This window comes from Miniopterus natalensis, chromosome 9, assembly GCF_054644295.1.
Source record: "Miniopterus natalensis isolate mMinNat1 chromosome 9, mMinNat1.hap1, whole genome shotgun sequence".
In the NCBI taxonomy this organism is placed as follows: domain Eukaryota; kingdom Metazoa; phylum Chordata; class Mammalia; order Chiroptera; family Miniopteridae; genus Miniopterus; species Miniopterus natalensis.
In genome coordinates this window covers 58,483,231-58,507,473 of record NC_142089.1, presented here as the reverse complement: position 1 = coordinate 58,507,473, position 24,243 = coordinate 58,483,231, and the positions used below count along the sequence as shown (strand labels likewise).

Sequence of the window (24,243 nt, the reverse complement as noted above, 5' to 3'; positions counted from 1 at the left end):
GCCACTCGCCGGGCTCCAGGCCGGCGGCACCGCGGGCGGGTGATTCACGGCCGGGGCCCGGGGCGGCGCGGCCCAAGCGGGCGGCGGGGGCGGGTCCCGGGCTAGACGGGCCGGGAGCCCTCCAAGTAGCTGGGCACTTCCACTCTCGACGCTCCAGTCAATCTGTGTCCTGAATCTGTGACTTCTTCTTGCTGCGGAAGTCTCCCCGGAGCCAAGAATAGTTCATTTTCTTTCGAGTCATTTCTAGTGTCTGGGTGCTCCGGGTCTCCCCACCCCCACAGAGAAAAACCGGGGAGGGCCGCCAGGGAGGGAAGCTGGAAAGGCCGGGTCCCCTGTCCACCTAGCTCGTTGCGCAAAGGAGGAGCGCGTCCCGCCGCCCGACTGGGGGGCAGGCCTGAGAGGGCTCGGCGAGCTGCTCCTTAACGCTCAGGAAGTGAAGCTTGTGGTTTTGGGGGCTGAGCTCCGAAGGAGATTAAAAAAGAGAGAGAGAGAGACAGCGCGGTCTATCCCGAAAGCAACTCAGTTTGAAAACTCTCGGAGCGCGTTGCCCGCGCCTTGACCCCGCAGGTAGGTCCGCTGCGCCCGTTTGGCACCTCCTTCCCTGGCGGGGGCGACCTAGAAAACCGACGGGCACGGGCACTGCGGGGGCGAACAGAGGGCGCTGCTGGGGTCCCACCCGCGCCGGGCGGCTGCGCGAGAGCGCGGAGAGCTCTAGCCTCTGGGTCCCGGCGCGACCCGCACCGCGCGGCTGGGGATCGGGCGCAGAGGACCCGCGCCAGGACGCTGGCTGGCTCTGCGCGGGAGCGGGACCCGCCCGCTCCCTCCAGCCCCCGTCTTCCCGGGCCCTGAAGGTGAACAGAGGCCCCGCGGACCCGCGCGCTGCGAGGGCCGCCCCGCCCCCTGGCCGCCAGCTGCCGAGCGAGGCCGCCTTCCCACGAGCTCAGCGCTCGGCCCTACCACCCCCCTACCCAGAAACCCGCAGAACCAGCCAGAAAGCTGGAGAGGCGCGGGGCCGCGGCCGGGGTGGGCAGGCGGCCTCCCCCGCCCGATGCCCCGCGGTCCCCGTCAGTCTGGACGGAGCGGAAGGACCCCTCAGCCCCTGCCCCGACCACCGCCGTTCGGCTCTCCCGCGACGGGTCCCCGGGGCGGAGCAGGGCCGTCGGGTCCGTTCCAGCTCGCTGTCCCTTTGCTCTGAGTTTCATGGTGGTTTAAGGAATTGTTTTTTGCGCTCCTAATTATATGGCCGAAGGGGCGGCTCACAGCGGGGCGCGGGGGGGAAACTGGAGCCACGGAACTGCGCCTTAGGTCGGCCCAGCACCCCGAAGCCTCCAGAAGTTCCGACCCCTGGGGCCGACCCGGATGGGGACGGGAAGCACCCTCACCCCTAGGGGGCCTTCTGGCGCTCAGGACGCGGGAGACGTCGCTTGGGTTTCCGCTACCAGTCCCAGCCGTCTTTTCTCCCAAGCCGGTCCCCATTCCTCTCCCGGGGGAGGGGGCACAGTGGGGCGTGGACTGTCCCCCGGGAACCACTCCCTCGGAATTCTTCTTGAGCCCGGGAGCGCCAGTGGGGGGACTGAGACCGTGCCCCGCAGCCTGCCCGGGAGCCGCGCGGCTCCTAGTCGGGGAGGCGAAGCCCGAGGGCGAGGGGTCCTGCCCCGGCCCAGAGTCCCCAGGGCCCTGTTTCCGAACTAGCCAAGCCCACGGCGAGCTGCGTGGCCCGAAGAACGTGCAGCTCGCGAGTGAACCCAGCCCCCGGCGCCTTCACCCCGGGAGGAAGGCAGATTCATTTTCCGCAGACCTCCCGGCCATCCTAGTCCCGCCCCCGGAGAGGGACCCGAGCGGAGCTGGAGGCGCTACCCCGCCTCCCCGCCGGGCTCAGGTTTCGACCCCGGGATTAGGTGAACTGATTGGGGGGTTAATGAGAACGGCAGAGCGGGCAGTTAGCTCGCGCCGGGGCTTCGGCTTTCTGGACGCTGCGGGCGAGCGACCTGCGCTCTCGGGCGTCCGCTGAACTGTGTGGCTCCCCGCGGACTGCTGGACACCGCGCGCTTCCAGCCTGGGCGCGCGGGTAGGGCTCGACTTCCCCAGGACAAGTTTTTTGGTGAGCAGAGTGGAAAGAGGTTTTTCCGGGGCTTGGTTTCCATGGTCTGGGGTGTCTCTCCCCAGACCCCACCTGCTCCCGCCGCACCGGCGTCTCCAGGTCAACTTTTTCCTTCGTGGGGCACGAATGTGGGACCAGTAAGATCACCAGGGCCGGGGTCGGTTCTCTGCCACTCCCCCGCCTCACCTTCTTGTCCCTCTGCTCGCGAACCTCCTTTCTCTGGCCTCTGCTGCCCCCAGTCCCTCTGCTGCGGTCCGCACCCACCCCCCGACCCCGTCCCTCATCCTGCCTAGTGCGCCCCGCCCCTGCCCCCTTTCTCTCGCTCGTCGCTGGCTCTTGGAGGGCTCGGCTACTTGCCTCTTCCGGGTCCTGGACCACCCGCACGTCCCCCGGCCCTAAATTTATCCCCGCGCCCCGCCCTCTTCGCCAGCCCGAAAGCAGAGCCCAGCGGGCGCTGAAGGGTCGAATTGGAATAACTGGCCCGTTGGGTGCCCCGGCTCTTCCGAGAGTTTGATCCCCGGAGCGAGTTTTGCCGGAGAAGGGGAGGGGCTGAGGGGCGTGGGCCAGGCAGAAGGAAAGGCCCGACCCCGGGGCCCCGGACGGGTTTTACCGCTGAGCTTTGGCGGCGGCGGCGGCGGGCTCGCGCCACCTGTCCGGGTGCCACCTGGTGAGCGCGGCGCGGCGGGCCAAGCCCCTCCCCCCGAGAGCCTTCCTCGCCCCTCCCCGGCCTGCGCTCGATCTCCTCCCGGCTGCCCATTCCCGGGCCCGGAGCGTGCCGGCCCGGCTTCCACCCGGTTCTCCTCTCGCAGGTCTCCGCCTAGCTGGGGCTGAGCAAGAACTCGGGGTGACAGTGCGGTGACGGAGGCTCCAGGCGCCCTTGGAACGGAGTGGGGAGCGCGCCCGACCATCATGCCGCGTTCGTTCCTTGTTAAGAGCAAGAAGGCTCACAGTTACCACCAGCCGCGTTCCCCGGGACCCGACTATTCCCTCCGACCGGAGAGCGCACCGGCGCCGGGCGCAGCAGGTGCGGGGCGCGCGGGCCGGGCGGGGCTGCCCGCGGGGACCTAGACTCTGAGCCCAGCCACACCAACCCCCAGGAGCCGGCCAGGGAGGCCCGATGCCCCCACACTCCACCCCCCGTGCTGCATGTTTCGTTTCCTACTGTCCGTTTTGTTTTTGTTTTTGTTTTGTTTTTTTCCGGGCTTGTCGCTTAGGTGCCAGGACCTCTCCGCTCTCGCCCTCGGGCCCGGGAGTGCTCCCGGCCAGGTCTGGGGAGAGGGGACGCCCGGGTGCCAGGTCTGGGGAGCGCCAATCCAGAGCCGTCGGGCCCAGTCGGCCCAGCCTGAGCACCTAACCTGCCTCCTCTCCGCAGACAGCACCTCGAGCGCAGGGGGGGCGAAGGCGGAGCCCCGGGACCGTTTGTCCCCCGAGTCACAGCTGACTGAAGCCCCTGACAGAGCCTCCGAGTCCCCCGGCAGCTGCGAGGGCAGCGTCTGCGATCGGAGCTCGGAATTTGAGGACTTCTGGAGGCCTCCGTCGCCCTCTGTGTCTCCAGGTAGGGACCCGCTGGGAGCCCTGGGGTCCGGGCGGCAGGGACCTCTCGGCGAGGAATGAACCCGCGCGACTCTGGGCTCGGAGATGCTAAATGGATGGCGGAGGGTCTTTCCTAGAGGAGGGAGAGTTTTCGTGGGGTGTAGAGCCCCCGGGGAGGCATCTGGCTTCTCGGGGCCTGTGACAGCCGGCCTGCGGGTCTGCTGCCTGGACCCCAGGCGGCGGGACCCGGGCCTAATTCGTTTGCGCAGAGCGGGTGGGTGAGAGAAAATAAATGCGTGGTCTCGACCAACAGCAACGTCGACATTTCGTTTTCCGGCCAGAGCTGATTGTTTAGAAAGAGCTGGGCTCCCAGAATCCAGACACCCCCCCCCCCCCCCCCCCCCAGTCTCCAACAAACGGAGACCTGCGCGATGTGAGAGGAAAGCGTCGTTGCATCTGCGGCGCGGGGCCTGGCAGAGCCGGGCGTCAAGCGGGAGCGGCGCATCCCGGAGGAAAATCTCGGCCCCTCGCTGGGCCATGCGGGGGGGGGGGGGGGGGGGGAAACCATTTTATTTTTCGTTCTGCCTAGTCGGTCCAGTTTTGGGGACCAGCAGGCTGGTTTCATTTCCAGCCAGCAGTGGAGTTTCGAGAAAAACTGAGTGAGAGCGGGTTGGGTGGGCGGGTCTGAGTTCGGGCAGGGGGAGGAGAGCGCAGGCCAGCCGGGTCTGCCAAGGGCCGGTCCTTTCCAGATTGCATTAACTAGTTTTAAAGGACACCCCCCCTCCCGCAAACCCCATCCCGCACTCAGTGCGTTGACTGGGCTAAAGGCGCGAGTGCCTCCAGCGAGCGCGTCTGGGAGCCGGCGAGCCCAGGTTTCTTCTTGGCTCTGCGGGACGCTGCCCGGCAAGGACTGGGCGCCGCCGGCATCTCTCCGACGGAAACTCGGGGTGCAGCCTCTCTCTGAGGCGGGTAGCCTGCACTGGAGTCTGCGGTGTGTGAACAGATTTGTAAATCCGCACACACTTAAAAGGATGTGTATGTGTTGGAAATCTGGTTTTAGCAAGATCCACGCTGGTTGGGGGATGCAGAAAGCTGCGAATTCCGAAAGCTGTTCCCCTTACAGCTGGTGGCTAAACCTCAACTGTAAATTATTTTTTAATAGATTTGGGTGGGCAAGTGGGCTTTTTTTTCCCCCGGCAAACTATAATGGGAATGGAGAGCAGCATTTGGCCGGCAGCTCAGGCCCCGGGGCCCTTCCCGCCGCCCCCCTGCTGCCGGCACTGGGCGGGCGCTCGGGAACTCCCAGGACTGTTAACGCCTTCCCGGGTTTTTTCTTTTTCCTTTTGATTTCCCCCAAACCGATACGTCTCGTAAGCCAGGCCACATTTCATTGGTCCTCTCCCTCCCTCCTCGTCGATCCCCAGAAAGAAAATGACGGAGTGAGGACAGTCAGGGGCCCAGGGGGCCCGCGCTGGGCCTTCTGCCCGCGAGCGCCGTCGGGGTGCCGAGCGGGGCCGCCTCTCCACGGCGCGGCCCGCGGCATCTATTACGCACGGACGGCGCGGCTGCCTTTCTCCCTGGGACCGCCAGGTGCGCCGGTCGAGCCAAGGAAAGACCCCTTAACGTCGAGCGCTTCCGCTGTCCTGGCCCAGAGTTTACCTATCACCTCGGCCGATGTCACTGAAATTACGTTTCTGCCTTGCTGCTCCCGTGGTCCTCGAGGCCTCAGGGCCCGGGCCCGCGCGTTATCCTGGGAGCGTCCCTGGCACCCAGCGCGGCCCCTGGCGCACCGAGCGCTTCGCCAACGCCGGGCGGCTGTCCGTCCGCTTTAAGCCTGACCGGACGGCCTCCTGTCTCTGCAGCCTCCGAGAAGTCGGTGTGCCCGTCGCTGGACGAAGCTCAGCCCTTCCCCCTGTCCTTCAAGCCGTACTCGTGGAGCGGCCTGGCGGGCTCCGACCTGCGGAGTTTGGTGCAGAGCTACCGGCCGTGTGCGGCCCTGGAGCGCGGCGCCGGCCTGGGCCTCTTCTGCGAGCGCGCCCCGGAGCCAGGCCACCCCGCGGCGCTGTACGGCCCGGAGCGGACGGCGGGCGGCGCGGGGGCCGGGGCGCCCGGGGGAGGCGGTGCGGGAGGCGGCGCGGGCCTGGGGCTCTACGGCGACTTCGGGCCGGCGGCAGCCGGGCTGTACGAGCGGCCGACGGCGGCGGCGGGCGGGCTGTACGCTGAGCGTGGCCACGGGCTGCACGCGGACAAGGGCGCCGGCGTCAAGGTGGAGTCGGAGCTTCTGTGCACCCGCCTGCTGCTGGGCGGCGGCTCCTACAAGTGCATCAAGTGCAGCAAGGTGAGGCTCCCGCGCGCCCGGCTTGGCCCGCCCAGCGCCCGCGCCCCCCAGCCCGCGCCCAGCCCGCGCCCGCGCCCCTCGGCCCCTCTCAGCGGCCCTCTCCCTGGCCCCACCCGCCTCAGGTGTTCTCCACGCCGCACGGGCTCGAGGTGCACGTGCGCAGGTCTCACAGCGGCACGAGACCCTTTGCGTGTGAGATTTGCGGCAAGACCTTCGGGCACGCGGTGAGCCTGGAGCAGCACAAGGCGGTGCACTCACAGGTGAGCGGGGGTGGGGCAGGGCGCGCGGGGTTTCCGCGCCCGCGGATCGTCCGCGTCTCTGCGCGGCCCCGCCGCTCTGCACCTGGCGGCTTTCTCCCGCGAGTGCCCCGTCTCCTCGGCCTGGTCCCCTTGCCTAGACGTAGGTCTGCAGGGAAAGGTGGGTGGCGGCCCCAGGCAGCCCTAGAGCTCGGTGTCACCTCGCTGTGAGCCCCCAGAGTGCGATCCTGATCTTTACTTTGGGTTTGAGGAGAGTTTGTACGCACTCTTGCTGCTGACACGCCAGATTTATTAGCTGTTTCTTTCCCTCAGCTAATCTGCATTGGCCCCTCCCGACTGAAAAGGAGGGATCTCAGGCCATTTAGAGCAACCAGAAGCATATTTGTCCTGCTATGGTTTCATTCGTTTGCTCAAAATATTTCCAGGTGCTGGGCACATGGGAGCCCTGACAGGATGCCCCAGAGATTAGTTTAGCTGAGAGACAGAAGGTACATAAGCAAATGAGTGCACAAGTAACTATGACAGGACAATGCTTAGTTACAGGCACTTATTTACTAAAAAGAGTATTCTCTCATCTCTCTCAACACCCACACTGGCTGAAGGGAGGGGGCATCTCAAGTGACTGAGGTCGAAGCCTCCTGTTGAGGAGGGTGGGGAAGTTACTGTAAACGGGTGTCAAAAAAGCAGGGTGGGGATACATAGGGTTTGCCATGGGGTGTGGAGGAGGGTTGTGGGTGAAAAGTGTTCTGGTAGAAAAAAAGTCAAACGGGCAGAGAATAAGGGTGGGGAAGGTAGAGGTTGGAAATAAATGGGAGGAGAGAGGGTAATGGGGCAGACCATTTGGAGAGGGAGTCTGAAAGAAGGGAAAGCTCTGGTTTTGAGTCAGTAAGGAGCATGGCAGCTTAGATGGCTGCAATAAGAAGGTCACCTTTTTCTCTCCACAGGAAAGGAGCTTTGACTGTAAGATCTGTGGCAAGAGCTTCAAGAGGTCCTCGACGTTGTCCACACACCTTCTCATCCACTCAGACACCCGGCCCTACCCCTGTCAGTACTGTGGCAAGAGGTTCCATCAGAAGTCAGACATGAAAAAACACACCTTCATCCACACCGGTGAGCTAAGGCCCTTGGCTTTTAGGAAACACCCAGTGAAGGATGGGGGGGCAAGGGCATGTTCTTCCCCCTGAGGCCAATGGAATTCACCTTCTCTCTGACAATCTGACCCCAGACTGAATGGTATGTGAGGCCTAATCACTGCAGTGTGCAAAAGAAAGCAAGGCCGATTCTCTCAGCTTCATTTGCATATGTGGTTCTCCCCAGAGGGACCTTGATTTGGGATTGCATCTGAAGAACCACTCTGCAGGTCAGCTGCAGGTTCCCTGTCCTTGCAAAGAATATTTCCCCCTAATTTAGCAGCTGCTCCAACTGTTGCCTGCTCTGGGTGAAACGTGAAGCTCCAGAGTCCTCTCGGAGCCCTTGCTCTAAATGTTTACCTAGAGATTGAGGACTTTCTCTAAGGGCTCCCACCTACCCATTTGGAGGCGGGACTTATGTGTGGCCTCTTGGCTGCACTTTTAGGAGTATGAGAGCTTATTCTGAGTGAGGAGGGAAAAACAGTGGTAAATATTTCTAAGCTCTCTGCTAAGCACTTTGTAAATGCATTATCTCATTTTATGCTCACAACTCTGGGAGAAAGAGACTATTCCTTATTCCCATTTTAGAGATGAGGAAAGTGAGGACCAGAAGGGTTAGTTAACCTGCCCAGAGTCACATTGCTAGCAAGTGCCTGACCTCATTAAATTCAGCTCTGTCTAACCTCAAGTGTCTATGCTCTTGACCGCTGTTTATTATATTCACAGTCATGGGGGTTGGTAGATATAAAAAGCTTCTATTCACTTATTGCCCTTTTAAAAATATCAGCAAGTTCATGACATAATGATAATTCTTTACCTATTACAATGCTTTATAATTTATAAAGTGCTTTCAAGTCTATTGCTTTACTTGATCCTTACTGCTATCCCATAAAGTAGGAGCTGAAATTACCATCTTGAAACTCAGAGAGATGGAATGATTTACCAAAGGTCATGGGGTCATGGAATGCTCTGGCTTCCAATTCTGTGCTCTTTCCCTGATGTTTGGACTGTGTGTAGGTGGTAGTTTTAATGCCAGGAGCACTCTCTTTAATAGTCAACAAGACATTAGAACCAGAAATCTGACTATTTTATTTCAGAACTTGAATACTGATTTAAAACAAATTGCAGTGTGTTCCAAACACTTACCATTAATGTTTATAAATATGCTTGAGCAGTGTAGATGGCCCCATCAGAAAATATCCTATTTTAATCATGCCCTCTTGCCTTTTAGTAGAGGCATTCAAGACACTTATCAAAATGCAACTAGGACCTTGACTGAATGAAACATTAAGCCCTTATCAAACATTTACATTATAGCTAGAATTCGTTTCTCAGATTTGTTTGACCCTAATGGGATAGGAGAAATTTTGCTGGGTGGTTCCTTATCAAGGAAATCTGAAGCAGGAAGACAGAAGGGGGCTCAGCAAGAGAGACGAAGATTTTCTCAAAAACAAACTTCATCTCTTTGGCATTTTTTCCAGGGTCAAGCCCTATGCCAAGCTGAGGCTATTTGGAAATCCAGGCTATTTCCCCAAGTGTTAAAATGGCTCATGAATTGGGGGGGGGGGGAATAAAACCCTTTTAATCTGTTATTTATTAATGTGTGGTGAAGAGTTGCTGGTATATAAAGAATCCTTCCATTAACCTCATAAAAAGAAAGTAAAATCAAGATAGAAAAGGATTGGCTACCTTAAGAAATACTTTGTGGCCCAAATGTGGGATTTTTAAAATTAAGAGTTTGAGAAATGTCCATGCTTCAGATGCATTCTACTGTCCTTCAAGAGCAGGAAGGAAGACAGGCTCACTGGTCCATACAAACCAACACCTGCTTGGAAACTCAGATTTGAAAACTTCCTCTGAATTAGAACAGTCACATGGCTTGAAGGGCCGTCCCCACCCTCACCCCCACCCCCTCCAGTTGAACATCTGCTGTGGGAGCTCTGTGCTTCTGAAGCCAGGGGAGTCCTCCCAGAGTGGATTCAGCTGCGAGCCTGGGGAGGGCACGTGGCCTTTGCTGTTTCCGTTTAGCAGGAAACGGTTTGAGGCCTTTGGCTGGGAACCCCCACTCAGAAAGGCTCCCTTTCACCTGGTGCACCCGTGGCTTCCCGGGACTTGCGATGCAACACGTCACCCTCCACGTTACTTGAAGGCCAGCTGCAGCCAAGAGCATGTGGGTCACAGTGAGACCCCTCAACCTTCATCACAGACTCACACTTCCTCCCCTCCTCCCCCTCCATTCCTGCAGGTGAGAAGCCCCACAAGTGCCAGGTGTGCGGCAAGGCTTTCAGCCAGAGCTCCAACCTCATCACCCACAGCCGCAAGCACACCGGCTTCAAGCCCTTCGGCTGCGACCTGTGTGGGAAGGGCTTCCAGAGGAAGGTGGACCTCAGGCGGCACCGGGAGACACAGCATGGGCTCAAATGAGAGCTCTGGCTGGCCACGAGCAGCAGTTATACAACACTAGGGAGGGCAGCCTCCCCACTTGCCACCACCCACTTCTGGCTTCTCAGGCCCCCCAGTCTGCAGATCCCACCAGGGTGGCCCTCCTTCACCTTACTTCTGGGAGCTGCCGGAGTGGATCAGTTACCTTTTCAAAGTTCATCCTGGAGTGGAAACCAAATGACTCACTGTGCTTTGGACACACGGAACGGGCTCGTCTACACCTGAAGACTGGAGTCAAGGGGAACAGATAAAATCTTGGGCCCCTCAGTCCTTCCCATTTCCCGCCCTGCTCCAAAGACAGGAAGGTCCTTCAGGTTCCTTCCCTTCTCCTCCTGACCTACCCCAGATACTTGTGTGGAAGAGGAGGAATCATCATTTACAAGGTAGACACACTCTAATGTTTTCAGTTTTTAAAAATCTAGAATGAAGAATGGGTGTTTTTTTGTCGTTGTTGTTTTTTCCTTTTGGGGAGTCTGTTGACCCCTTTCTGTTGGGTGCTGCCTGTAAGTCTTGGAGGAATCATTTCTCCCACTTGAAGACTGGTTCAGAAACTGACTTGGGGAAGTAGTTACATGCTTTTGAAATTACAAGACACTCTGTACAGCCTGCCCCAAGAACGAGTTGAAGGAACGTGGACTTGGTGATGAGGAGATAGTTAGAGGCCTCGGTGAGAGGAGGTGAAAGCACAGAGCAGCGCCTTTGGACAAGATATCATCCATTCAGTCAGCAACTGTTTGTTTACCACTGGTTACCATGGCATCAGGCCCTATGCTAGGTACCGAGGAACCAGAGATTAAGGTCATGGCCTCTGGGGCTTCGCTCTTTCCCTCCAAAGGAATTCCGAGAGGACAGAACAGAATCTTGACGCTTCCCCTCTGACCTGTTTGGATTTTATCAACCGTAAACAAAAAGCAACTGAACAGATACTTCAAAGATTTGTGTGTATATTTAGTTTTGTATTGTTAAGCTGAGTTTTTAAAGATGTCTAAGCTAGCAGGCATGTGGGAGTGAAGGCTGTGTCTTCAACTCTTTGCCCTTCCATGTGTACCATAGAGGGGAAAAAAAAGTGATATTTTCTTTTGATGAGGTTTATAAATGTTTTTTAGATTTGCTGGTGTGCATCATGTTTGTTAATACATATTTATTAGAGTGGTGTTTTAAGTTAATAAAGTATTAAGACTCTTACATATTGCTTTTTTATTTAGGCAGGGAATCTGTGAAAGACTTTTGTTTTAGTCTGTGGGGGAGTTGGCACTGAAGGAAACTACAGGATTAAAGCAGACAAACCAACATGCAGGAGAGAGTAGAATCCAGTTGCTCTGGTTTTCCTGGGCTGTTTTCTTTCCTTCTATGCCTCAGAGATCCTTATTTCTTAATAGAAAAACTAGGTGTCCAATACTGGGCTCTGGCCTTATAGAGTCCGTGATGGTTGCCCATGTACACAGGATCTTTCTTCTGAGAGTTTCAGGTTTTTTAAAGGCCAGAAGGCTCTGAGATGGACAAAGAAATCACAAGCCTTAGGTCTAGAGATTCTTAGTCACAGCCCTGTCACCAACACATCCTGTGAACTGGGCAAATCTTCTGACCTCCCCGATACTGGTCTCCTTGACTATAAAATGTACATATGGTTGTATCATCTCAATGTAACCCAGACTACTTTGATTCTGTGGAGACTGGAAAGTTGCTATCTGAGATTGGCTAGCTGCTTCACCTAAGGTAAGTTACAAATCTAAAGATGCATGAGGGGCAGTGACGTTGAGATGTGGGTTAGTTCTGGCTCTATCCCACCTTTGGTAATTTCTTGCACAAATCAACCCCTTAAACTGGAATAAGTTCCGGGCCTAAATCCCAACTACCTGTGCTTTTTCTAACACCTCCCAGCCAGGGTATGCATGGCCCATGGTGACCACCAGCAGATTGTCTATTTCAATTCAAATCAATTTCACACATATTGATTGAGCACCTACTATGTGCCTGGCACTGTTTTTGGTGCTGAGATGCAGCAGTGTGCACAGTGTCCTGTGGAGCTTTATTTATTTGGTCACTGCTGAATCTTCCAGAACAGTGCCTGGCACACAGTAGGAGATATATTTGCTGAGGTGTTAAGTGGATAAGCAGACAGTGTAAACTTCTGCTTGATTCTGGCTGGCTCTGCTCCCTACAGCACAAAGGGAAGAGAAACTGCAGGAAACAAACAGAACGTAGAGGACTCTTGAGTTGGTGGGTGGTAGTGGGGGCTTTGAGTCTGCTTTTCTCCAGTTTCTCCAAAATCTCAGCCCTTGGCTGTCCTCACTTGGTTATCTCAGAGAAGACCACGTCGTCTTTCCAAGTCAGTTTATTGTCATTCAAAATGTAAATTTGCTAGCTCTATAATGCAACTTTAAGATAATTTTCCAGAACTAATTGGTGAGCAGTTGCAGCATACAGGAACCTCTTTCTAGTGTCCTGAGAAGCAAAGTTCCCGGTGAATAAAGGCCATGAAACTTCCTTCCCACAGAACTCACCGTGTACCCTGGTTGAGAATTTCCAACCTGGTTTGAAAAGTAAAGAAGTTGCACGGAGGGGTAAGTAGAACTGATTGAAGTCTAGTTGTCTGTCCTGTCCTTTTCACCCCTTAATGACATTTAAAACTTTCAGTCCCTTTTCATAATCCTAGTTTATGCTATACATGAGTTTTAATTTTTATGTTAACAGTATGCCTTTTGTGGGGGGGAAGAAAATACCTCGGTATCCCCAACACAGAATCAAAACAAATTACTGAGTCTGTTCCTGTGTGAAATTTGAAGATTGCAAATATCTCTCTTAATGTTATTACTTGACTCCATTAAAAATAGATCGTGAATATTCCATGTCACATTATTCATGAGGCAGGCCCTATGTCTTTTGTCTGCTGGAGTAACAGTAGAAAGGGTAACAGGAGACACCAGAGCACACCTTTGTTTCTTTCACTAAATTTTTAATAACACCTCCAGCCAGCCAGTTGGTGAAGCTCAGCTCTTGCATAAAAGTGGAAAAGCACAGCTATCTCAGAGAAGACCAAGTCTTTCAGTAGCTAATTCTAGTTTGCGTTCATCTACACCAGAGATGATTAAATTACCTATCAAGTGTGCTGAGCTATCAGGATTCAGGCCACGTAAAAGGTGAATTTCATCTGATTGATTTGAGACACGAATGGAACAATTGACTTTTAAAAGCCCCTCCTTAATTAAAGGCACAGCAAAGTAGCTTTCCTGGGCCAGTTCTTGACTGCAATTGCCCTTGAAAATTGGGTGGTAATAGTGATTTGACCCCAGTCATTTTGTTGTGTGCCTGTTTGTTTAACCGGATTAACAGAAACGTAAATTCAGTACAAGGACCAAAAGGACTTGTCTACTTTTTTCTGTGCATTTCTAGAGCTCTATTTGTTTAAATCTCTGCTGTTATATTATTTCTACACTTTTCAGGAAGTGCATGATATATTTATTTTAACAACATTTCATTCATTGAGTCAAGTTTTAGAAAGAAAAAAGAAATTTTACCCCAAACCTTCTAGCTTAAAAGTTTGTGTTTTTTTGTTTTTTTGGTTTTTTTTAGTGTTCCATCCCAATTTTTACCCATACACGTGTATATGCACATTTTATATTTTTACCCTGTGATCAGGGTATTTACAATTTATGTCTAGGCAGTTCTCTTCTTTATAATATAGACACACACTCAAAATTGAAAAAGGAGCAAAAGTAGGTTTACAGTTGGAAAATAATACAATAATTAATAAATAATAATACAGAATGAACTCTGTTTTGTTTACTCACAACTGTAAACCTACTTTTGCCATCCCTGTCTTTATATTTAACAATGAGAATTTCGACAGTTTTTATGGTTAAAGTTCATCGAAATATGAGTATTTCTTAGGAATTTTATCAGTCATTAAGATAAAGTCTTCTGAAGTTTTACCTTAAAGTTACTCACTTTTTAAATAAAATGTTTCAAGCATATGGGAAATTACAGAGAATAGTACAATAACCATCACTCTGCCATATTTACTTCTGATTTTATTTTTGAAATAAAATATTACAGGCATGGTTAAATATCTTCTGGAAAATGTTTTCCCCTAACCTCATTTCCTTTCCTCTCCCTGCAGAGGCATCCACTGTACCAAAATTGGTACATATTATTGACATGAATATTTTTATACCTTTATATATATGTATATATATATCACCATAAATAATATATAATACTGTTTAGCATATTTTAACTTAATACAAGTGTTATCACAGTGTATATATCCTTCTACACCTTGATTTTTTGTTGTTGTTTTTGCTCAACACTTTGTTTTTGAGATTTATGTTGGTACATGCAGTTTTGTTTATTTATTTTAACTGCTGCATGTAGAATTCCTTTGCATGGATACTTGGTGATTATTTATGTATTCTATTGGAAGAGTTTTGGTTATTTCCAATTTTTCCTATCACAAACAATCTGAAGTGAGCAACCTTTTACACATCTCCTTGTGGAGAGATTTTTTTTAGGGTATATTTCTGGAAATGCTGGACATTACCAGAGTGTTCTCCAAAGTGATTATATCCGTTTACACCCCTACCAATAGTATAGGAGAATTCCTGTCGCCCCACATCTTATCAACAGGTTGGTATTGTCAGACTTTTAAAATGTTTGCCAGTCAGGTGGGTGTGAAATGTTATTGTAATTTGCATTTTCTGGTTGCTAGTGAAGTTGACTATCGTTTTATAAGTTTATTGGCCTGACAGGTTTCCTTTTCTGTGAAATGCCTGTTCATGTACTTTTGTCCATTTTTTGGTTAGGTTGCTTGCTTTTTATAAATTTATTTTTAAAAAATATATTAGAAGTACTTACTGTTTTGTTAGTTAAATATGTTGACGCATTTCTCAGTCTGTAGCTTGTCTTCTCACTTTGGTTAAAGAAAGAATTTGTTTATTTTGCTTTTTGTGTTATTATAGTCAAATGTATTAGTCTTTTACTTTATGCTTTTTATATCTTAAGAAAACCTTCCTTAATTGGTGGTCATAAGCTCACCCTCTATATTTTCTTCTAAAAATGTTAAAATGCTTGCTTATAATATTAGCTTTTTAATCCACTTTTGTGTATATGACGTGAAATAGGATCTAATTATAAAAATTTTCCTACACAGATAACAGTTACTTCAACATTATTTATTGCAAATTACATCTTTTTCCCCTCGGTTTGTAATGCCACCTCTGTCATACATCAAGTTTCTGTTTCTGTATGATTCTGTCTCTGAGCTTCTTGACATGTTCCACTGGTCATTTTGTCTATCTATGCAAATGCCATAGTATCTTAATTAAACTTATAATAAAATCTTAGTAGCTAGTAAGGAAGGCTTCCCTCTGACTTGTTTTAACCTCTTCAGCAATATCTTGCCTACTTCTGGCCTTTTACTCTGGCTTGTAAAAACCCTGTTGGAATTTTTATTTGTACTACATTTATTATTTAATTGGGGAGAATTGAAATCATTTTGATATTGATTCTCCTCATCCATAAATATGGCATATAGTTCACTTATTTCAGTCTTCTTTAATGTCTTTTAATAACATTTTATAATTTTTGGCATAATTCTGTTCCTTGCTCTCATATTTCTGTCTGCTGCTGTTGTGTGGGAACAAAATTATTTCATATGTTGTTTTTGGATCCTGCACCTCTAAGTTTGCTGCACCTTCTTTTTGTTTGTTGCAGATTATTTTAGATCATCTGTGTAAGATAATCATAAAATATGCAAATAATGACAGCTTTGTTTTGCTGTTTCCAATACACTCTTTTTGATTTACTGTGGGAGCCAAGACTGTAGTGAATAGGGGGAGAAAAGTAGGCATCTTCGTCTTGTTCCTAACTTCCTGGGAAGTGCTTTTAATTTTTCACAGTTTAGTGTGATTTTGGGGGGTAAATTTTGGCATATAATCTTTAAAAAATAAGGTTAAGAATTTCTGTTTCTGTTTGGTAAAAACTTCTGTTTGTGTGCCTGGATATTTAATTTTATTGTATGGTTTTGGGGCATCTGTTGAGAGAATTTTTAGTTTATAAGTCTTATGGCTTTTATTCTTTAATTTGTAAGTATGATGAATGACTTTTACAGATTTTCTAATGTTAAATTATTTTTTCATTGCTCAGGGGAACAAGCCCCAACTTGGTCATTCTGAAAAACTACATTGCTGATTTAGCTTGCTGAACTTTACTTAAGGCTTTTGTGTTTATGCTTATTAGTAAAATCAGCTTATAGTCTTTAAAAATAATTTTTTTTTTTTAGAGAGACAGAGGGAGAGGGGGAGGAGAGAGAGAGACATTGATTTGTTGTCCACTTATTTATGCATTCATTGGTTGAGCCTTGTATGTGCCCTGACCAGGGTTTGAACCCACAACCTTGGTGTATCGGGACAGCACTCCAACCAACTGAACTACCAGGCCAGGGAGCTTATACTGTCCACATGTGGTTTTGATGTCAAGGTTTAACTCCTTTCGGCATTTTCTCTTTGTTATGGAACAACTTGTGAACTCTTGGAATGATATGTTATTTGAGTGTTTGCTGGAACTCACCTGGGCCTCATTTTTTTGGTAAAAGAAGACAGGGGAGGGTACATTTTAAGCTTTCATGACTATAGGTCTATTTAGGTTTTCACTTTCTTTATAAACCAGCTATAATAGAGTATATATTTTAGGAAATGTTCTGTTTCTTCTAAGTTTTCAAATTAATTGCCACAGTATTTAAAAATTAGTATGGAAATAGTATGAAGTAGAGTAAAAATCATAGTATTCTCTGATTTTAAAAATCTCTACTGTTTCTATAATTATATCTAACATTTTATTGTAATATTGTTTATTTGTGCCTTTATTTTTTCTTGATTAATTTTGCCAGAAGTCTCTATTTTATTAGTTTTTGCAGCATGTTTACACTGTTGTTTATTTCTATATCTTATTTAATAAGATTGCTTACTTGACAGGTGTATTATTTAGAAGTGCATTTAAATTTTTAATCAATTTCCAGTAATTTTTATTAATGACATAATTTAATTACATTTTGATTGGAAAATATGACCGACATGATGTTAATTCTCTGATGTTTGTTGAGATTTATTTTGTAGCCTCATCCATAGTCAATTTTTATAGAGGATGTGTGCTTGAGAAGAATGTGTGTTTTCTAATTGCTGATGATAATATAGTTATTCCAACTTTCCTTTGGTTGTTTTTTACATAGTACTTTTTCCATCCTTTTGTTTTAAATCTACGTCCTCATGTTGTAGGTGAGAATCTTTGTTAAGTAGTATCTTTTGTAAATAACACCAACTGAATATTGTTTACCTTTTTAAAAGCCTTTCAGACATGACTAAAATATAATTTCCATTCAAAACTTTAATTACTGACCCAATGTGTGTGTGTGTGTGTGTGTGTGTGTGTGTGTGTGTGTGTGTGTGTGTGTGAAAGGCTCTGACCTTTTGATCACACACACAGGAGAGAAAAGTATTCAATTACTCTGGCCAAAAAAGTAACATACTCCTCTACTCAGCCAGTTCATTTGCTGGTGTTCGAGGAGGGATCCTAATCTACGAGGTTTTTTTAAGCCTGAATTTGTTGTAACTGCAGAGGAGAAACAAAAACAGGAAGTTAGATTTGCTTTTTTTCCCCTCTTGATTATGGTTTTACAAACTTCATTGAGAATTTTTTCATATTCGGCAAATTAGGAAACAGTTTCAATTCTGTCTTTTGGCATGAATTGGACCGTTCTGGGCTGCGCCTTCTGAGACGCGGAGCTGACTGGTGCCTCTGAAGGCCGCGGCCCTGGCACTGCCTTAGCTGCTCCCGGGGCGAGGCAGGCGGACGGGACACCTCCCGGACCTGCTGGAAGAGCCAGGAACCACCCTTTCATTACCGTTGGTGGACGTGCCCACCTCTTGGAAATACCTTCCCAGGGATTTCACTCAAACCCAACTTCCTCTTTCCTTGTACTGAAGCTACAGTTCAAGGGACTTGAGTGAGCAAGAGCGGCGAGCTCTCAGCCCAGCCAAGGGAGTCCCACCGCAGCGTCATATCTGGGCACGCCATCGTCCTGGCTTATCCATGCGTGGTTATTGGTTACATCATGTGTTTAGGCACTATATAAAAATATATAAAATTTAAAATTGTAAATGAAGATAGAATCAGATGAACTCTAAATTTTTCAATCCAAAGGTTCTCTGATTTTAAGTCCTTCCTTTTTTTTCTAAGCGTTTACAACCTGAACTAACAGCTACAGAGGTATATTGCAAGTGCGTCCTTTCACTCGGAAGAGAGTTAACATTAGGAAGCTGTGGAAAAGAGATCCAGATTATTCCATTTCACTTACTGCCCAAGGATGGAAGCTTATGACTAGTTATTCCATCTGGAAATCTCTCCATCTGCGATCCAGAGAGGACAGGAATAAGTAATTATAATCAGATGTTTATAAGTTTGTGATAATGGACTGTGGTTTTATGTTTATACCACATGTAGATCATTACATTTTTAAGAAAATAAGATTATAGAAAAGTTATACAACACTAAAACTTAACTTTTATTTATTGATTCACAAGTCAAGCCTCAGGTCATTATTAGGTATGTAGAAGCACTGATCAAGATAGGGTTCTCTGTCCTTGGCTGGGTAGCTCAGTTGGTTAGAGCATCCGTTCTGATAGGCCAAGGTTGCAGGTTTGATCCCTGGTCAGGGAACATACAAGAAGTAACCAGTCATTGCATAAATAAGTGTACCAACAAATCGATGTTTCTCTCTCTCCCTTCCTCTCTCTCTCTCTCTAAAAAAATCAATCAATAAAAAAATTATTTAAATAAAAAGGTAGAGTCCTCTAGCTGACAGACAACTCGACCCATATGCTGTTATTAGACACATTGCAGTCTAAGCAATAGTGCCTGAGGTTTAGCTGATCCCAGGGCACCCACAAACTTATACTTTGTGCATCAGTAGAGATCCCCTGGTGTCCACATGGAGATTTCTTTTTCACTTGCTCACTGTTGGTCCAGGACTGAGAAGTTCCAGGTATGGGAAGTGAGTATGAAGTTTCCTAGGGAAGCTTCTATTAGCTTGGAGAAATAGAATAGTTTAGTGAAAAAGAGCATTGAATTGGGAGTCAGGAGCTCTGACACATAGTTTCTGTATTAGTCAGGGTTCTCCAGAGAAACAGAACCAATATCTTATTTATTTATTTATTATAAGAAATTGGCTCATGTGATTATGGAGGCTGAGAAGTTCTAAAATCAGCAGTCAGCAAGCTGGAGACCCAGGAAGAAGAGCATGCGGTGTAGTTCCAGTCTGATTCCGAAGGCCTAAGAACCAGGAGAGCTAATGGTGTGAGTCCTAGTCTAAGAGCAGGAGAAAGGCAATGCCCCAGCTCTTTAGTCAGGCAGACAAAGTCCCCTTTTAGCCTCTTGATTCTATTCAGTTGGTTTGGTCTTTAATTGATTAGGTGAGACCCACATATATTAAGAAGGAAAATCAGCTTTACTTAGTCTACTGATTCAAATGTGAATTTCATCCATAAACATCCCCACAGACAACCCAGAATTATGTTTGACCGAATGTCTCAGTACCCTGTGACCCATTACGTTGACACATAAAGTTAACCATCACAGTCTCTAACCTGCTAGTGTACTAGTCAGAGCAAAGGGCTCTAGCTGCTCTAACAAATAACTTCAAAGTCTCAGTGGCTTCCACAGTGCAGTTTATGTGTTATACAAATGTCACAGTTGGTTGGCGTGTGCTTGGGTTGCTGCTGGCACAGGTGGTTGAGAGAGCTCAGCGCCCTGTATCTTGCGGTGCTTGCCATTTTCTTGAGATTTCTTGGAGTCCTCTACTAGATTATCTGCATGTAGCAGGCTAATGAGTGAAGACAGTGTATAGAGGATCATACGGGACCTTTATAAAGACAGCCTGGGCGATGGGTAGATCACTTCTATTCACATTTCGTTGGCCAGGACGCCAACAGATGATCCCTACCTAACTGCAAAGGAGGCTGGGAAATGTAATTTCTGTGTGTGTCAAGCAAGAACAAATGGGACTGGTGAGCGTCTAGCCGGTTTTTTCAGAACCCTAACTAGCTTTTAAACTTGGGCTTATTCCCTCTCTGAGCTTGTTTCCTTCTTTATAAAGAGGGAGGGATGGACTAATGCTCTCTAAGGGACTTTCCAGCTCTGACCATCTAAATTCTATAATTGGCAAAACCCTGTGTGGGCCCTGGAAACACCCAGCTTGGACATCTCTCCAATCCAGGAGGGAAGAACAATGATTAGGCTTCCCCGAGGATTTTCTAGCGAACGCCTGCCCATACCTGCAGCCTCTGGGAAGTTTATCTGCTTTCTGAAGTTCCCAAGAATCGAGATGACCCCCTCTCCCAGGGTGTAGTCTTACCCTAGGTTACGGGGCCAGCGCCACAACCCCCTTACTGGGTGTGCGTGCAAATACTTACGTGGCCATGAAACTTCCTCCTTATTTATCTCCTTTTCCAGTTCTCATGCTGTAAATGTGATGTCCCCTTGGGCTCCTTCCCTAAGATTCTAGGCCACCAAGAGAGAGAGGCCAAGGGTGTGTCCCTGACAGCCTAGAAGACGGCTTCGCAAAGGACTGGGCTGTGTCAGAGTGGTTGCGTTCACAAGTTACCTTCCTGGTCCAGGCCAGGAAGCATCTGCCATCGGCATTCGTTGAGCTGCATTCTGCACATTGTCGCAGCAGAGTATGTGCCAAACTACTTACGTGGACAGTGGTCGGTTTCAGAGTATGAGCAGCATTTCTACACTGGCAACTGTAGCTGTCTATTTGTCATCCCATGGAGTACACGAATCAGCTTCACTCCTTATTTGTGTATCAGATAAAATCTGGAAGTCCTGAAGCTCTTCCTGTCCCCAGCAAAGGTGTGATTGATCTCTCCTTAGTTTATGCTTTCAGTTTCACTGCGATCGTTGTCTCTTTGAAAAGTCTGACTTCCTTCACTCACCACCCCACCTTACAAATGAAACGTAATTTGTAAGACAAATCTGCAGCAAGAAAGGGGAGCAAAAATATATTATAAATATCAAAAGCCTGGTGTGGAGTAGGCACTCGGTAAATAGCCCTACCATTGTTAACATTTTTATCATGGTTATCTTCTTATATTAGTAACTGCCACTTATTAAGGCTTTACTCTGTGCTAAGAACTGTGCTAAGTGCTTTGGATACATTTTCTCATTAGATTCAGCAATATTCCTATGAAGAACTGAATTTCTCTTTCCGGAGAATCAGAACCATGCAATCTTGTTCTCAAGGCTGATCTTAGATTATTTGCACCCTTCTCTGGAGCCAGCTCACGTCATTGGTTGATTTTAATCTCTCAATTAGATCATGGCAAATTTTATTCTGGAAACCAGATAATCTTATTATTAAATCACATACATTCAATTAAGAGGAATATACTTCTTTTTTTGAACAATTCACAAGAGTACTTAAGAAGTTAGCCGTTCGCCCTAGCCAGTTTGGCTCGGTGGTTAGAGTGTCAGCCCTCGGACTGAAGGGTCCCGGGTTCAATCCCGGCCAAGGGCATGTACCTCGGTTGCAGGCTCTGGCCCGCGGCAAGTGCAGGAGGCAACCAATCAACATGTCTCTCTCACATCAATGTCTCGCTCTCTCTGAAAAGCAATGGAAAAAAAATCCTCCAATGAGAATTAAAAAAAAGAAAAAAGAAGTTAGCCATTCATTGCCGACGGCTACAACTCACAGCCTACCTCTCCCAAGCCTGAGACTATTCCATTGCTTGGTGCCCCTTGATGCCATTACCCAAGTTGTTTCCAACTGCCTGGTAGAGACCGGGCTTCTCTGTGCCCCTGAATATGTACAATTGTATGAGACACCTGATGTAGCAATTCACTCATGTTCACTTAACTTACTGATTTGAAAATCAGAAATCTAAACGTTTTCTGACAGCATTTGGGAAGGGGGATTGCATGTGCCACCTTTGATTGTAGACAGAATCTCATCACAGATATTGACTATTCTCTTTTTTATTGCTGTGGAACTCAGGGAGCAATTTCCAATTCACTTAAAAATTTTTACTGTGTAACATTTGTTATATAAAGAATATATGTAATAAAATGGTAAGTTTGAGTATAATAATAAAATGGAGCAACCATAATCCCAGCCCAAGCTTAAAAACTAGAATTTTATGAATACCATTGACACTACCATATACTGCTCTAGCCCATTCCCCTCAGCATCACTCTTTGTTTTTTTTTAATCCTCACCTAAGGATATTTTTTCCTCTGCTTTTCAGAGAGAGTGGAAGGGAGAGCGAGAAACATGGATTGGTTGCCTCCTCCACGCGCCCCAACCGGGGCCGGGGGTCAAGCCTGCAACTGAGGTCTGTGTCCTTCACCGGGATCGAACCCGAGACCCTTCTGTCTGAGGACCAACTCTTCAACCAAACTGAGCCAAACTGGCGAAGGCATCATCATTCTTTATTACTTCTTTTATTTGCATATTTAAAAAAATATATGTTTTTATTGATTTTAGAGAGAGGAAGGGAGAGGGAGAGAGAGATAGAAACATCAGTGATGGGAGAGTCATTGATAGGCTGCTTCCTGCCCCCCCCCACGGGGGATGGAGCTCGCAACCCCAGCACATACCCTGACTTGGAATCGAACTGTGACCTCCTGGTTCATAGGCTGAGGCTCAACCACTGAGCCACACCAGTTGGGCTGCATGCTTTTTGATAAGAAAGACCTAAAATATTTTGTGATTAAAAAAAAAAAAAAATCAGTTCTAGTTCTCTCCACAAACTCTGCAATAGTACGCATGATCTCCATGGCAGGCACATCCCTCCCCAAACCCTGGCTTCCCGTACACTTAAATATAGGCTACAATTATTACTTCTCCATTTAGAGATTATTGTGGTTTCAGTTTTCATTGTGTCCTTGTGGGTTTTTCTGTTTTGGTTGCCATTATAAATGCCTCTTTTATTCCCCCATGTGGTCACTTTCTTAAATACCTTGTTTAGCACATCTTCAATGGAGTGTGGTGTATCTGCGTATCTGCCAGGCTCAGGGATATTCAGATACTTTTGTTCCATTCCAAGTATAGAAACATGCAGTGATAATTAAGGCTCTGGGAACTGTCGGAGAAAGGAAGAGAACATTCATTTCTTAAGTTCCTAAAATGTGTCCATTTTTTCCCCAATTCAAAATTCCTATTAGGTAATTGTCATTATGTCTGGATTATAGATGAGAAACCTGAAACTCAGAGAGGTAATTGCTCAGGGTCACACAGGTACTAAGTGGTGGAGCGAAGATTTGAATCCAGGTCTTCTGTAGGTATGGTGGGTGGGGAGACAGTTCCACCTACTGAGGCAGGCAGTCTCACTCCTAAATGTCTGACCCCAGCCCCCCTCTTTTGTGGAAATGGTGATGCCAGTCCTCTTCATTCACTCCACAGGGACTCTGTGGGCTTAGTGAGTGATACTGTCGGAGGACAGCCATCAAAAGCACTGTTTATGTTATTTTCTGGTGGCCAGGCAGGCAGTGAGTGAACATTTTGTTCGGGATCATCATAGTATGGAGACTGGCAAAGCTAACACCTCTGATTCAGACTTGATCCCAAAGCTCAGGCCACCCCGTGCTCACCCATTTCCATTTACCAAATCTGCTCACAAAAACTCTGACTTGTGTATTTGGCCCTCTCCTTCCCCTCCAAGTCCTCTCACCAAAATGATACAAAGAAACAGGACTCCTAGCACACAAACTCAGTGTCATTCCTGACTTTATTATTTCTTTTTGGTGAAAGGATCTGAATATCTAAAAATGATGATTCTTCTCTGCCTTCTCCGGCATCGGGCTGGTTTTCTTCAACATCTGCTGGCGGGCCATGCAGGGAGAAGCTGTGTGCGTGTTAGCGCTCTGAAGGTGGTTTGGAGATTTACTCCCGCCGAGTTGATAAACTTCCTCCTTCGTAACGGTTTTCTAGACTCCGATCCTCCTCGTCGCCTTCTTTCCAAATTCTCCACGGTACGTCGCTCAGGAAGCACAAGTAGCTGTAAACCACAGAGGTTCGTTCTTACCAACTGCTGGATTCAACCTGTAGAAAGCTGGACAAAGCACAGCCAACCCTTTCAGGAGCCTGGAGCAGCTCCAAAGTGAAGAAAGTGATCTCAGGCTGTATTGTGTAAATCGTACCCCGAACAGTCTCAGGAAGTATCACAGCTTCCTGATTGCAAACCCAGATAAAGTAAGGCCGCAGCTGCTAAGGACAAAAGCCACCAACCCCAAAAATGAATAAAAACGACATCAAGAGGCTGCAGTTGTGAGAAAGTCCTGTTAGGTACATCAGGGTCTAAAAGAGAACTTAGATGAATGAATTATTTTGTGTGTTTTTTAAAAAATATGTCTTTATCGATTCCAGAGAGAGGAAGGGGGGGGAGAGACAGA

The 24,243-nt window shown here is 48.3% G+C and overlaps 1 protein-coding gene across 1 annotated transcript; it reads left to right on the top strand.

Annotated features, from left to right (window-relative positions):
- The first annotated feature begins 3,010 nt into the window (after positions 1-3,010).
- GFI1 (growth factor independent 1 transcriptional repressor) lies at positions 3,011-9,783 on the top strand. Its single transcript, XM_087820019.1, has 6 exons — positions 3,011-3,125; positions 3,474-3,656; positions 5,497-5,972; positions 6,095-6,232; positions 7,174-7,339; positions 9,605-9,783. Exons 1-6 carry the CDS (start codon positions 3,011-3,013, stop codon positions 9,781-9,783), a joined length of 1,257 nt encoding a protein of 418 aa, XP_087676145.1.
- Positions 9,784-24,243: the final 14,460 nt, after the last annotated feature.